This window comes from Anabrus simplex, chromosome 1, assembly GCF_040414725.1.
Source record: "Anabrus simplex isolate iqAnaSimp1 chromosome 1, ASM4041472v1, whole genome shotgun sequence".
Classification (NCBI taxonomy): domain Eukaryota; kingdom Metazoa; phylum Arthropoda; class Insecta; order Orthoptera; family Tettigoniidae; genus Anabrus; species Anabrus simplex.
The window spans coordinates 446,193,760-446,208,425 of record NC_090265.1 but is presented as its reverse complement, the minus strand read 5'-3'; the positions used below and the strand labels follow the sequence as shown (position 1 = coordinate 446,208,425).

General features: G+C 39.4%; 1 protein-coding gene across 1 annotated transcript in view; it reads right to left on the bottom strand.

Moving 5' to 3' along the window:
• RpS4 (ribosomal protein S4) overlaps positions 1–14,024 on the bottom strand; it is a 63,115-nt gene extending 49,091 nt beyond the window's left edge. Inside the window, exons 1-3 of the mRNA XM_067135202.2 lie at positions 13,917–14,024; positions 13,342–13,600; positions 2,016–2,113 (exon numbers count right to left, since the gene is read on the bottom strand). Coding sequence (XP_066991303.1) covers positions 2,016–2,113; positions 13,342–13,600; positions 13,917–13,919 — 360 coding nt within the window. The 5' untranslated portion in view covers positions 13,920–14,024. The remainder of the gene's footprint in view (positions 1–2,015; positions 2,114–13,341; positions 13,601–13,916) is intronic.
• Between the last annotated feature and the right edge of the window lie 642 nt (positions 14,025–14,666).

Sequence of the window (14,666 nt, the reverse complement as noted above, 5' to 3'; positions counted from 1 at the left end):
CATTCCTGCAATAAAAAATGACTATCTCAAATTAGTAAACACACGTCATAATAAACCGACGAATCACAAACCTAACCCCACCCCTACCTCCACAATAGCCACTCCTCTATCCCCTCCACCAACATCCCTCCACACAGCTAACATGAGCCCCTCGTAGCAGAACACAACAAATCTCGAAACATATCGGTACACAACCTCCACAGCAACAACAGTAGGTACTCTTTTCATTTCACACATACATCCAGGCATTCCTTCATACACACGCTATACCCATATCAGCTTTTCTCTACAGATAACCATATAACGTGCATAGACGAGAGGTGTCACCACCAACTGCTCTAAAATCAAACCCTATCTCGTATATATAAATCTTACTGGACTACATCAACAATTGAATTGCACAGTACTCAATTTTCAAATTTTAATGACAAGAGTTCTTATAATATACCAATACAAAGTATATCAGCCATAGAACATTCTCGATGATCACCTAATACACACAAGAACTACAATAGGACAAGAACTACAATAGGATTGAAGAATGAATGCAACGCAACATGAACTCAAATTTTAATAGAATTTAAAATATACCATGTTTTAATGTGTTTAATGTGCTATATTTTTTAGTGTCTTATGATGTGGCCTATATATTTTAATGTGTTTATGTACTCATGTCCATGCTCAATAGGTTTTAACGCAACATACTGCAATATATTTTACTTCCATTTTTCATTAGACATCCGGATGCTTTAACGTAACATCTTTGTAATTTTGTCTAATGACTGCAAATTTGTGTGCTAGCTGATGATGGCCAAGAAAGGCCAAAACTGGTACTAGTGCAATAATTCATTCACAATAAATAGTATTGATCAGTGGAACATTTTTCTTGTCTATTACATTGAATCCAATCAATACGGAATATGAAACTTAAATAATAATGTATGTGGGAACTACCGGATGAAGAGATTATTGCTGAACTGAGTGAAGTGTTAAGTGCAATCGATGTGTGTAGGTGTTACATTAGTGCAAAGTTGTAGTGAAAATGCTTTGAATTCATTAAGTTTGCAAAAGGAGGTTTATACTCTTGCAGGTAACGAAACTTGACCCATTAGCCGTATACACGGTTGCCGAGTCTTGCTGGAAATATCCAGATTAGCTTTCATTGTCCATCAGCTGTTAAAAAATGGTACAATATCATTCCTATATCTCTGCCCAGTGATTGCAATTTCTAAAACTATAGGCTCCATTATCCTGTCTGCTGTTACATGCGATTCATACAGGCGCTCTCCTGGCCCCAAGCTCAGCGAGTTGCCATGTGCTCGTCTGACCAACTCACCCATCTACCCGCTGCGCTGCGCAGGCCAACCAGCGCCACCTTGATGAAGACCCTGTACTTCACCATAATCAGCAGACCAACATACATCCTGAAGAAGGGCAACATCTACTACAGTCACAACATAGCAGAATGTCACTTTTGAAACAACTACCAACCTGTGGAGTGCAATCTGAAGCTGCTATTTTGAGGTTAATGCTTCATTGCTTGCAGTGGGACATTCTATTACCAATTCTATCAAGCAAATACTCAAAAGTTCTGTAATCTAACTTCAATCTCTCCTAGTATTCATATGTTTGTTACATACCAGTACAGGCTTATTCATAACTAGCCCAGTAGTAAACTAGGTGTTTTTCATATTTGAACGAACAGCTATACCTTGCTTATTTGAATGGAATTAAATTTGCACTCCCAACAGTCAAATAAATTAATCAAGAGAACCAACTTAACAGCAATATTGTGAGAATCCAATCAATGATCAAGATATATACCATTTAAGATACATCTACAAAATAAAAACATCTAGTCAGAGAGGGGAGGTATAAGGACAAACATGGAAACAAATGGACAAGAACTAGCTAAACATCCCCCCCAACTCACTCTTAGACTTTATTCAACACATGCCTGTTCCTTTCCTATATTTATAAAATACAAAATCTATACCACATTGCCAAGAACATACCTTAGCTTCATCAGCAGTTATTCTATGGATTGTAAAGCGACCCTTGACGTCGTAAATTAAACGGAAGAACTCTCCAGTTCTTTCAATTGTGATGACATCTGAAAAAAGAAAAAGGATACTCAAGAAATATACCAGCAGTAGGGAGCACTTAGTACTGAATAAAGAGGAAGCAAAAGAGGAGTACTTCACTAAGTTCTTACAAATCAATTATTAGAAGCGTGTACACAAAATTTTAACAAATGTTATTTACACTTCCTAATAACATTCAAAGATTCGTTACTTTTTGAAAGGCGTGATTTGATAGAATCTGCAATTATTTTTCAAGATCGAAATGTCATTCTGTTTTTAATTAATGGCAACTTTTTCAGCCATCTACAATGTAACGCCAATTTTGTGAGAATCCACAATAATGGGAGAAATTTCCTGTCCCAAAAATTATTCCATAAGAACAATGCAATTTTATATTTGATTTAATGTAATTCATAATAGAGCAAGCCCAGTATTTAGAGTTAAGGAAATTTTAAAATTCTCAAATATTTATTTCTATTCATTTTGGTTATGGGATTTTAAGAACCTATGAAAAAGACATCATAAGCTTGCTAAGGATGATTCAAGGCAGAAGAGAAATTTACAGCGCGGGCACTTGGGGCTAAAGTGAGATGTCTTGACTGATACACATCCGGCCGTGGCCGCTGAAGTAGAAGAGAACCCAGAGAACCTCCATTTTCATGACAGCGTTATTATAACCTTCAAAAATTCCTATATTAATCTGTGCAATATCCTTAGGTTACGAGAACCCTTTTCATCCGTTATCACGGGCAAATTCGGGTGTTAGTTTCTATGCATTAACAATATTCATACACACTACTCCAGCGTTTATATTGAACACAATCGATCATTTTCCATATAGATTCCATGCAACAGGCGAGTGAGTCGATCTTGAGCAAGCCTGACGTCTTCTCAACTCCAACTGATGTAAACAAACATCAGGATAACACGTTTTTGCAATAAGTGCCAAGACAGCAGTTGTTAACTCCTTAGAAGTAAAGACTGAAGTAAACAATTAATTTTAATACTATGTACTGAAATAAAATAAGAATGGTGTACTTCTTTTCAAGATACAGCAGTACGCATAACTAATTTCAGAGAAGCATCTTGTTAAATTTCAGAAAGGCTGATGCCATGTAAATTTAGTGAAAATATTATTCTACAGAGCTTGAAATATGTTTTCACAATACGTGAGCAGTAAACCTAGGTTAGGTGACGCTGTTTGAAGTAAGAAAATGGAAATGTTTGCCAAAAGCCTCTGGAGCGATGCTATCACAAGTTTAAACAATAGAATAGTTTAAGAATGAAACTGAATAGACGTGTTCAGACTATTGGAATTAGAAAATATTTGCCAAGGAGTAAGCTGCTGCTTGGAAAACATCCGCAAAAATGTTTAATCAAACCGACTGCTGTTTCATACTGATCTGAATGTGGTTTTTGCGTGAGATTAATATCTTTCTCGGCAATTATGGACAATCATGTAACGTTATAAGAACAACAGAGGCAGTTTTATATTCACAGACAACAGTTTGTCAAAATGAAGCACAAACCGTTACTACAGTACAGTGTGTAGGGTAAATATCTCCTTGTTTTATTGCTGTCACTAAATAACATATGATGGTACAATTTATGTTAATACAGGCGAAGTCTCTGGAAACCTCTACTTAAGGTAAACCCCCATTTAAGGTTTAAAATAAATCAGGTCCCTATGAAAGCATTAAATAGGGGTTCTACTGTATGTGTAACTTGAATGCGTAACAATATTATGCAGGAATGCCAACTTTCACAAGTAAATCAGGAGAAATTTAGCAGCGAATCGTGACGTATAACAACACATCACTGATGGCAGAACATGTACTAATTCATTATAATTCAATACAATACTAATGCAATTACTCCACCCAACTTATTAGGGATAGATCGTAAAATTGCGTATGCAAAAAGGAAATATTCGGGTTGAATATGAACAGGTGTAACTAGAGGGTTAGCAGGAGTAAAATTATCAGGATCTCCTAGTAATATGTTAGAAATCTTAAGTGGAATACCTTGTAGGCGAGAGATGTGTTCACTGCGACAGTTAAGAACCCACCAGCCGTCCCCCAGAAGTAACTTCGCTTTTATAACCTAATACAATTTATCAAGTGCCATAGTCCATTGCCTAACTATGTTCCAGCATTTCCATTGGGTGAGACACAATGGGATATGACGTCACTCGTAGCAATGAAGTAAATGGGTTATGTGAATGATGCTGATCCACGAATACCACTGTAATATTCGTCACAAATGGAAGATAATCATTGATTTTACTCGAAAAAAGTCTAAAATCGGAGGTTGATTAAGAAATACTGTCGTAACTAGCAAGAAATATGTATACGTATTTACTGGCTGTAAACAGGAATCCATTATGTTGCATTCCACTGCTTGCGCTGTCTTTTGTTTCTTGAGGTCCAGGGCTGGCACCAATGAATGGGAGTGCTATGTCTAATTCTTGTCATCTTTGTCCATATGTCTTGCATTCCGCTGCTCGCGCCGTCGTTTTTCGAGTATTTTGTTGAAAGGAAAATAGCATGATCCCTGGACCAATAAATCATTTAATGAATCAGTTAGTGCACATGAAGTGACAGCCCATCAAATACTAGAGGCCTAGGGCCGCTGTGCGGCTTCTAACCTGGGGGCTCATGCCCCCAGACTCCCTTTGCTCGATCCAGACCAATGACTGTCTCGAGATGTGGCGTCGCTGCACAGCTCTGTCCACCGCACGATCAAACCCTTTGCGAGACAAACAAATGACAGTGCAATCGCCCCTAGATGCGTGCGCTGGAAAGTGTAACCTGTTCTGAATTTTTGCCGTTTCATTTAACTAGATTTCGATTTGCCAGTAGATGATCGAGTTTGAATACAGGGAAAACTGGTTAAAAATATTTCTGCAGGGGACAAGGAAAAAAACCTGTTAAGCGAGAAAAAATCAATGCTTTACTTCTCGCAGCCCAGTACTTGTTACATTTAGCCGCGCGCGGAGCGATTGCGTTTGTTTATACAGTCGCAAAACCGGTGCTCAGTTCTGCCAACCTCTGTACTTAGGAACTAATGAGTGGGGTGCTTTGATAGCTGGTGGTGGTGATTGTTACAAGATTGGCCTGGACTGGTTCTTGCCGTGCGGACGGTTAGGATAGGATCTGGACAAGACCATTGGCCTGGACGGTTAGGATAGGATCTGGACAAGACCATTGGCCTGGACGGTTAGAAGCCCCGAAGCGGCCCTAGGCCTCTTAGTTTCATGAGGAAACACGATTAGTCTGCAAGGAAGACGATTGGTCTGGACGGTTAGGATTTTTGCCGTGGACAAGACCATTCGTCTGGACGGTTAGGATTCTTGCCGTGGACAAGACCACTGGTCTGGACGGTTAGAAGCTGCGAAGCGGCCTTAGGCCTCTAGTTTCAGGAGGAAACACGATTGGTCTGGACGGTTAGGATTCTTGCCGTGGACAGGACCATTGGTCTGGACGGTCAGTAGCCGCGAAGCGGCCCTAGGCCCCTAGCTTCGTGTGAAAAGCCGCATAGCTATTTTACATGGGTTTTTTGTTTGTGCTTTTATTCAGCCGGGGTTGGTAATGCAATGTATTTATCAGCATTGATGGCAATGGCGTCACATTCCGTTCCCGTTGACCAATGAGAATGCAAGAAGCTACTTAGCCATAGACGATGGCCACTGCTATTCTTTATTAGGTTATAAAAGTAAATATACTTCTTGGAGCGGGATGGTGGGTTCCTAGACTTTGCAATGAACACATCTCTCCTCTAAAATGAATTCCAAGTAAGATTTGCATTATTTTCACTTAATTATAATGTTATAAACGTTGGGCTGCGGGATGTAAAGTTATAGCGAGAAAAGTATTAATACACAAATACAGGGGTACGGAAAGACTAGAAACAATTTTTTCCGACGAGACTGATAATTCTAACATGTACAGGGTGTTTATTAACCCTTTTGATGAAACTGTTGCTAGTGGAATCCTCATGCTTCGAATCATGTCATTCTGATTTCACAGTCCTAACTCAGTAGTTATTATTCTAGTTGCCTATTTTTTTTTTCTAATGGTAGAAAATGACAGGGTTACAGCCACATAAAGTTAATTAGTAATTTAAAACTTGTAATGTGACACATCATTACACAAGACTGAAGGCTGCTTCAAACGTGGCTACTCCAAGGTCACAGTAGGAATGGATTTTGACAACAGCAAGAATATGGGGAAACTCCTTTATTATCAAACGGCAATCAGCTTCAAGGTTCCATAACTAACCCAACTGAAGATATATTATGCAAGTTCAAAAACAAATAGCAGCCACCTTGGAAGGAGTGAATGAAGTGAACACTTAACAATATTCAGAACAGTGTCAAAGGTAAGTTACACATTTTTTCAAAAACTTTTTACTAGGAGGCAAGCAAAATATTTTAGTGAAAAAGTGCTGGAAACTTTTTCACAACAGCTGTTCAAATAAATAGAAATAGTTTTTAAAATAGGCTAACTATAAGTATATCCATTCCGTCTCATTTCACTAACCATTTAACCACCACAATGTTTTTAATTCATTTTAATTCAATTTATATTTACGTAGTATTTAAGAACAAGGTACCTGATTATAATGTACATCATTAGTCCAGCCCATGGACCGCTATTCACACAGGCGCGTAACGACTGTCGTTTGTTTCCTCGCTCACGGCCTTCTTGGAAAGGATGTTCTGTAGCAGTGCTCGTGCTGCCAACCTCTATACTTAGGAACTATGCTTCGAATTGTTCCCCGTTCTTGCCATTCGCGAAGCGGACTTAGGCCCCTAGTTTCGTATACGGATCTAGGCAAGACCATTGGTCTGGACGGTTAGGATTCTTGCCGTGGACAAGACCATTGGTCTTGACGGTTAGGATTCTTGCCGTGGACAAAACCATTGGTCTGGGCGGTTAGAAGCCGCGAAGCGGCGTTAGGCCCTTAGTTTCGTATACGGTTAGAATAGGATCTAGGCAAGACCATTGGTCTGGACGGTTAGGATTCTTGCCGTGGACAAGACCCTTGGTCTGGACGGTTAGGATTCTTGCCGTGGACAAGACCCTTGGTCTGGGCGGTTAGAAGCCGCGAAGCGGCGTTAGGCCCCTAGTTTCGTAAACGGTTAGGATAGGATCTAGGCAAGACCATTGGTCCTGACGGTTAGGATTCTTGCCGTGGACAAGACCATTGGTCTGGACGGTTAGGATTCTTGTCGTGGACAAAACCATTGGTCTGGACGGTTAGAAGCCGCGAAGCGGCGTTAGGCCCCTAGTTTCGTAAACGGTTAGGATAGGATCTAGGCAAGACCATTGGTCTGGACGGTTAGGATTCTTGCCGTGGACAAGACCACTGGTCTGGACGGTTAGAAGCGGCGTTAGGCCGCTAGTTTCGTATACGACTTGCGCTTTTATTGTGCTGCGGTTGGTAACTGATTATCATCAACATACTTGACGGGAAGGTGATCACGTGCCACTTTACATTGGCCAATAAGAATACAAGTACCTACTTCAGAAATGAACATGGCGTGTAATAATCTTTATTAGGTTATAAAAGTAAATGTACTTCTTGGGGCGGGATGGAGGGTTCCTGGACATTGCAAAGAACACATCTCTCCTCTAAGACGCTCCCCAAGTAAGATTTCACTAATTCCACTCACTTGTAACATTACAAATTACGCTGGTCTACGGGCTGTACTAATGCCTAATGTACTTAAAAAGATGACTGAGTAACAAAGGTTACGTCACACATTCCGATCTATGAAATGTCACTGTAAAATTTGTCACAAATGGAACATAATTGCTTTTACACAGTTGAAGTCTAAAATCTGCAGTAAATTAAGAAATATTTCATTTTTGGTGCATATTATGTATACATACTTTACAAGTACTTTTGGTGCTACGCTCACAGTAACCCACGTATGTCTTGTTTGTCTTACACTTTCAACAATTTCGTGTGTGATGTGTGTTCACGGAAGTTCTTCGCTTTCGTTTTATTGCTTCAGGTGTCAATGACATTTCCTGAATTGTATCGCGATATGAAAGATTTAATAGGCGACAAAAAGCTATGGCCAATGTACATATTCTGTGGACTAGTGATTTATTGGTCCAGGGATCATGCTATTTTTCTTATCGAGAATGCTATTGACCTCCATTTAGCTGTTTCAACTGGCCGCTCTAGTCATATGGACAAAGATAATGAGAGTCAACAGACATAGCACTCCCATTTCTCGGTGCTAGCCCTGGACCTCAAATTAACAGAAGACTGCACCAGCAGCGAAATACGACATAAAGGCGTCCTGTTACAGGCCTTAAATATGTATTCATATTTCTCTAATAACGACGGTATTTCTTAATTTACCGCAAATTTTTCACTTCATTTAAGTAAAAGCAATTATTATGTTCCATTTGTGACAAATTTTACAGTGACATTTTGTAGATAGGAATACGCGATGTAACCCAAATTATGTACTGTGTGTAATTAATTTGCTAAAATGCAAATATAAGTATCAAAAAGGTGGAAGATTTTTATTGTTAAAAGTCTTTGTAAATAGGAATTGATACGTAAAAAAGGAAGCCGATCTCTTGCAAACATATCACTCCGAGTAGTTCATAGTTAATAATAATTATTATAATAATGCAGAGATGCCAACTTTGAAGAAAGGCAATTTGTAATGTAGCCGTTCGGGCACCAGGGGTGGGGGGGTGACGGGCGTGGCGGCCGTAGAATTTTCTTTTTTTCGAGATCTTACTAACGTACATATCATTGAAAAATTAATGAACATACAATTCAATCAGATATTCAAAGACTGGCATATAAAGAGTGTATGAGTCTTACCCGCTAAAGTAACAGGTGATCTGCAGTAAATATCTGAGGTAGGTTGAAGGATCATTTCTTTTGTTGAGCACTGTAGTTGCTGTTTGGTAAATGTACACTGGTGACATGCTATTCCGTTTGATATCGTGTGCTTCCTCTGCACTAACAGAGCATTTAACAATTCGGTGTTCAGGTTATGTAGCTTATACCTATCTACGAAATGCCACTGTAATATTTGTCCCAGATGGAACATAATAATTCCTTTTACACAAATGGAGGGAAAAATCTGCAGTAAATTATGCAATAACGTCGTTACTAGAGAAATATGTATACGTTCTAACAGGCTTTAGTAGGACTCACTTGTGTTCAAGGTTCTTAAACACTACTAAAGGTTGGGCCCAACGCGAGCCGAGCTGATATTGGTTAACTAAATGACGTCACAGTAGGAGCAAAGCAGCCGAGCCCAGAGCGCGCAAATCAGTAGGAATCTCATAATATCAGCGAACATTAGTTTCTCAGAACTAATTGCAGACCAGACATAAAGATTACTGCTATTATAAGATTGAAAAAGAGTACAGCATAGTAACGTTCCATTATTTCCATTACGAATAAGGCGTAGGCCTAAATGTAACATGACGGCACACTGACCAACGCTTGAAATTTATTAACATTTCCAAGTTCCTCTATTTAGTTTGAGGAAGGTTACGCGCTTTCAAATCTGTAAACATAAATATTTAGAGATATGAAATCTTTGTCATATTAAATCTTTACAGCAGAAATTCCATGATGGAACTACAGTATGTTAACATACGATATACTGACTCACTTCCGCAGGTATCGAGTTTAAAGCTTAACACATATTATAACAGCAGCAGAAGTTCATATTCGAAACCATGCATAGATAGTGCTGGAAAACAGGCAACCTGTTTTCCAGTCTTTGACCGGGTCAGGGATTTAATGAATGAACCATATATAGGCTATTATTACAACGGGGTCACCACTCCCAAAGTGAATTATTAATGACTGATAAATGCTATGAAATGATAATGGAGTGTTGCTGGAATGAAAGATGACAGGGAAAACCGGAGTACAAGGAGAAAAACCTGACCCGCCTTCGCTTTGACCAGCACGAATCTCACATGGAGTGACCGGCATTTGAACCACGGTATCCAGTAGTGAGAAGCCGATGCGCTGCCGTCTGAGCCACGGAGTCTCCGCATAGATAGTCTACTTTTTAAAAATTAAATAGGAAAGAACAGGAAAAACACTTCATTAGAACACAGTTTTACCTGTGAGATTAGATGTAATGAAGTGGTTGCCTTTGAAGATCAAGGATTTTTCAGTTCTTGTCCGAATATTCATTTGTCGTATGCGTATAAATATTCTCGTTCTAACATACATTTTTAATATTTCTGGTGGTACAGCAGGGAATTTACTGCTAATTATTTGACACACTTTGCGTAGGCCTATAATATTAGGTATGCGTCACAGTTCAGCACGTCCGCGAGTGTCCCTGAAAATTAACTCGATTTCCTTTATTTGGTTTACCATTCTAACGATGGAACAAGTAGACCTCCCCGAGATAACATTCCTATCCTTCCCACAGGGGCTGTACCAGAAGAAATGGAAGGCATTTCCCCAGTGGGACTTCGCATTGACCTGTCATTTTCTTTCACGGTCGGCGATGTACCGGCGAGGTACCGAAATCCCTTTGCTGAACAATCAGGTGTCGCCGTAGATTGCGGTGAATCTTTTTTTTTTTGCTTTACGTCGCACCGACACAGATAGGTCTTATGGCGACGATGGGACAGGAAAGGGCTAGGAATGGGAAGGAAGCGTCCGTGGCCTTAATAAAGGTACAGCCCCAGCATTTGCCTGGTGTGAAAATGGGAAACCACGGAAAACCATCTTCAGGGCTGCCGACAGTCGGGTTCGAACCCACTATTTCCCGAATACTGGATACTGGCCGCACTTAAGTGACTGCAGCTATCGAGCTTGGTCGGTGAATCATTAACGGCACAGTTTTCTATCGCAATGATACTGTACAATGAACACAAATTTCACTCCAGCTACTATTACACTGTTCACGCAACTAACGAAAAGAAAATAGTGCATCTCACTGCACGAAACACAGCAACTTAAGAGATCTCACAGAAACGAACTACGACACACACACTACGCAAAATACAGTAGGCCGCTATATAAACCAACAGCAATATGCGGAAAGAAATTACGTATAGTTATTACGTGGAGATCCTTTCTTGATAAGACAGACATAGGCCTATATAAACAACGAAATGAGATACACGTGCGGTTGTATGCTACAGTCACGGTGCTCCTGTGATGACGTCATGCGCAGGACGAGGGAAAACTAACATCTACTGCGCAACCAATCTGGGCCACCCGTGACTTGTGTTGTGTTCCGCTTCCCGTGCCGTCTTTTGTTTCTTTCTTGAGGTCCAGGGCTAGCACTGACGAATGGGAGTGCTATGTCTGAATTCTCATTATCTTTGTCCATGGGACTAGCGCGGGCAGTTCAAACAGCAAAATAAATATATAACTTTTTTGTTGAAAGGAAAATAGCATGATCCCATGACCAATAAATATACCATTTATGAATGAGTTAGGGCACAAAACGAATGAGCAACATGAAGAAAAAGACACCTAATTAATGTAAACAACTTCAGTGAGCAAAGACATCACACACGAAAGTGTTAGACAAACAAAACACATACGGAAGCGCTGCGACGTAGCAGAAAAAAATAGTTTTAAGGTTGTAAAGTATGTATCCATATCATTCTCTTCAAGTAAAACATTTCGTACTATTTCTTAATTTACCACATATTTTCGAGTGTATTTATGTAAAAGCAATTATGTTCCATTTGGGACAAATATTACAGTGACATTTCGTAGATAGGTATGCGCTACGTAACCCGGTGTTCATATTAGCACAGAACTCAGTCTTGTTCTTCGTCACCATACGCAACTGAAAATTCGCGGCTACACACACTACAAAAAACGCGTGAATGAGATTTTGAGGAACGCAATGAACAGGGCCATTCTTTCGAGTATTGCTCCCTAAATTTTTGAACTACTTTTGGTTTATTACTAGCGTCATTAATCACTGTAACGTCCTGCACAATAAGTTGCTTCATTATTTCAAACCTTTTGCATTTTGTAACACTTGATTAGCATATATCCTACAAGAGCAATATATGTAAATTTGGCAACTAAAATCGCAATAAATACTTCAACAGTCACGCACGCAGTATCCACAATAAAACGGAGTTTCTCACCACTTCGCCGCCAAAACAAAAGGCAAAACAACTCGCATATTTGAATGGAAGTCTGGTCATGTGACGAAGACAACAGCTCCGCAAAATATACCACTTCACAGGTGCCGATTTCTCTGGCAATGGAAGCACACACTGAGTTTGGCGCGAGAAAAATCTAAATATCCTCAAATGACGGACAGGTAAGGGGTATAAATGATTACTGAGAAATCCGAAAATAATATTCAGAGAATTAAAGCTGTAATGGCATTCCTTGTCTATACTTTTGAACACTTCATACACTTAGATTTGAAAATCAAGAAATATCGTAATTTGAGGTGTGTGATTCGTAAAGGCGTAATTGTGATGGGTAATTCGTAATTATTACGATTGAATCGTAATAGTTGGCATCTCTGATAATGTTATTTGCTTTACGTCCCACTAACTACTTTTTAAGGTCTTCGGAGACGCCGAGGTGCCGGAATTTAGTCCCGCAGGAGTTCTTTTACGTGCTAGTAAATCTACCGACACGGGGGTGTTGTATTTGAGCACCTTCAAATAACACCGGACTGAGCCAGGATCGAACCTGCCAAGTTAGGGTTAGAAGCGCCTTAACCGTCTGAGTTAAACGAATCCTTATAAGGAAGATCTCTTGCCTCCATCCACGTCATGTTCTTACGCCAAGATAAAGTAAACTCATGCTATCCTAAGGTGGTGGCAATTTCCTGCAACTAAAGGTGCCAAAGACACGGAATATGTCACGATCTATAAAGTAAATATGGTAAATATATTTCTGTAGGCGAGTTTGAGAATCCCTAGCTATGGTAATGATCACATTGTAGAAGTCGAACTAAGCTAATGTTTATATGATGCCCATTCACAAATTAGGAGATATACGCTTGGGAGGGGTGTTAGGTTAAGGAATATGTCAAAGAACTGAATCCAAAAATGTAGTTGACTAACTCAAAAAAAAAAAAAAAAAAAGTTACAAATATTGGTTAATTTAAATTTAAATTCATGACAATTCCACAGGCATGGTTAACTGAATTAGTGTTATAACTTATGACAATGGAATCCCAGGAGTCGGAATATTCCGAACTGTAAATAGGAACATCATGGGAGAAAAATACTATGATAATGAAGATACGTACCCATAAATCCGGCAGGATAGTTTGGGTCGGTGCGAACTTTGCCATCTACTTTAATAAGCCGCTGCATGACAATCTTCGTAACTTCACTCTTAGTCAAAGCATATTTCAACCTGTTACGTAGGAAAATGACAAGAGGTAAAGACTCTCGTAGCTTGTGAGGCCCTGTGCTTGGGCGAGGAGCGAAGACACCTCCAAGCTTGTCCAACATCCATGCCTTCGGAGCGTTTAAACGTTTCAAATGCTTTTTCGGCCCTCGAGCCTGAAACGAGACATACACATATAATTAAAACGAATAAAAAACATATAACGCTCTTTCCGAATTCAATCATGATTATCCCCCATAAACCAAACAAACGAAATTATTTCAAAAAATATAACGTAGAATATAAAACAGAACAGTACAATACACATCCAACATGTCAAATAAACAATATACCACTATTACAGAACATCAACAAAATAAATTAATACAATTATCAAAAGTCACGCAGAAAGACTGCAAAAACCATACCAGTTAGTTAACTATCACACAGGATGGAAACCGATAGCAAAATAACTAAACCTAAACTACTAACCATGTTGAATCGTTCAGCGGAAAGAGATGGCGACTATCAAAGGAAGTTACGAATACAATGCATGTTGTGGTTATCGATATAATATCGGAAGGAATATGTATATCGAGATATATCGCATCGATCGATGCCATTGCAAAGTACTCTTTATTCCATGGATGATATGCAACGAAGTAGAGAGAAGAAATTAGAATGGCACATATTAAAACTACAGCGCTATGGGTGGTACCAAGGGGAAATAGCGACACCATACTTTAAGCACAAAACATTTAGTTTGTTCTGCTTAGAGTCCGCTACTTTTAATAGATCATATCAAATAAATGTGCGCGGCATCGTATTGCATAAATTGTAGAGAAAACACAAAGGATATTATTATTAAATGAAAAGCACACAGTGTGCAAAACAATCTTTATACAGATGGTCAATTATGCTAATGTTATTCTTAATATTGAGGTTGTCCTCATTTAGCAGTTTTGTGCATGGTATCTTTCACAATGATCGTTGCACAGGTTACATTTACAGTCTTCGTTCGACTGCTGGAAGTTTTTGGTTTGGCAGAATCTGTGGTGAAATATATGAGTGGCTACGTGTGATTACGTGCTGTAGCTCTTAATTTGCTTGCTTTCACTCTTCCGTCATTATAACGTCCGTGGAGCAGAAGTCGGACCAAATAGCATTTCGTCTTTCATTTACGGTTCGGCGTGCATTCCCGTAGGGCTAGGTGTTTGGTAGAAAAAACTGTGCTTTTATAAC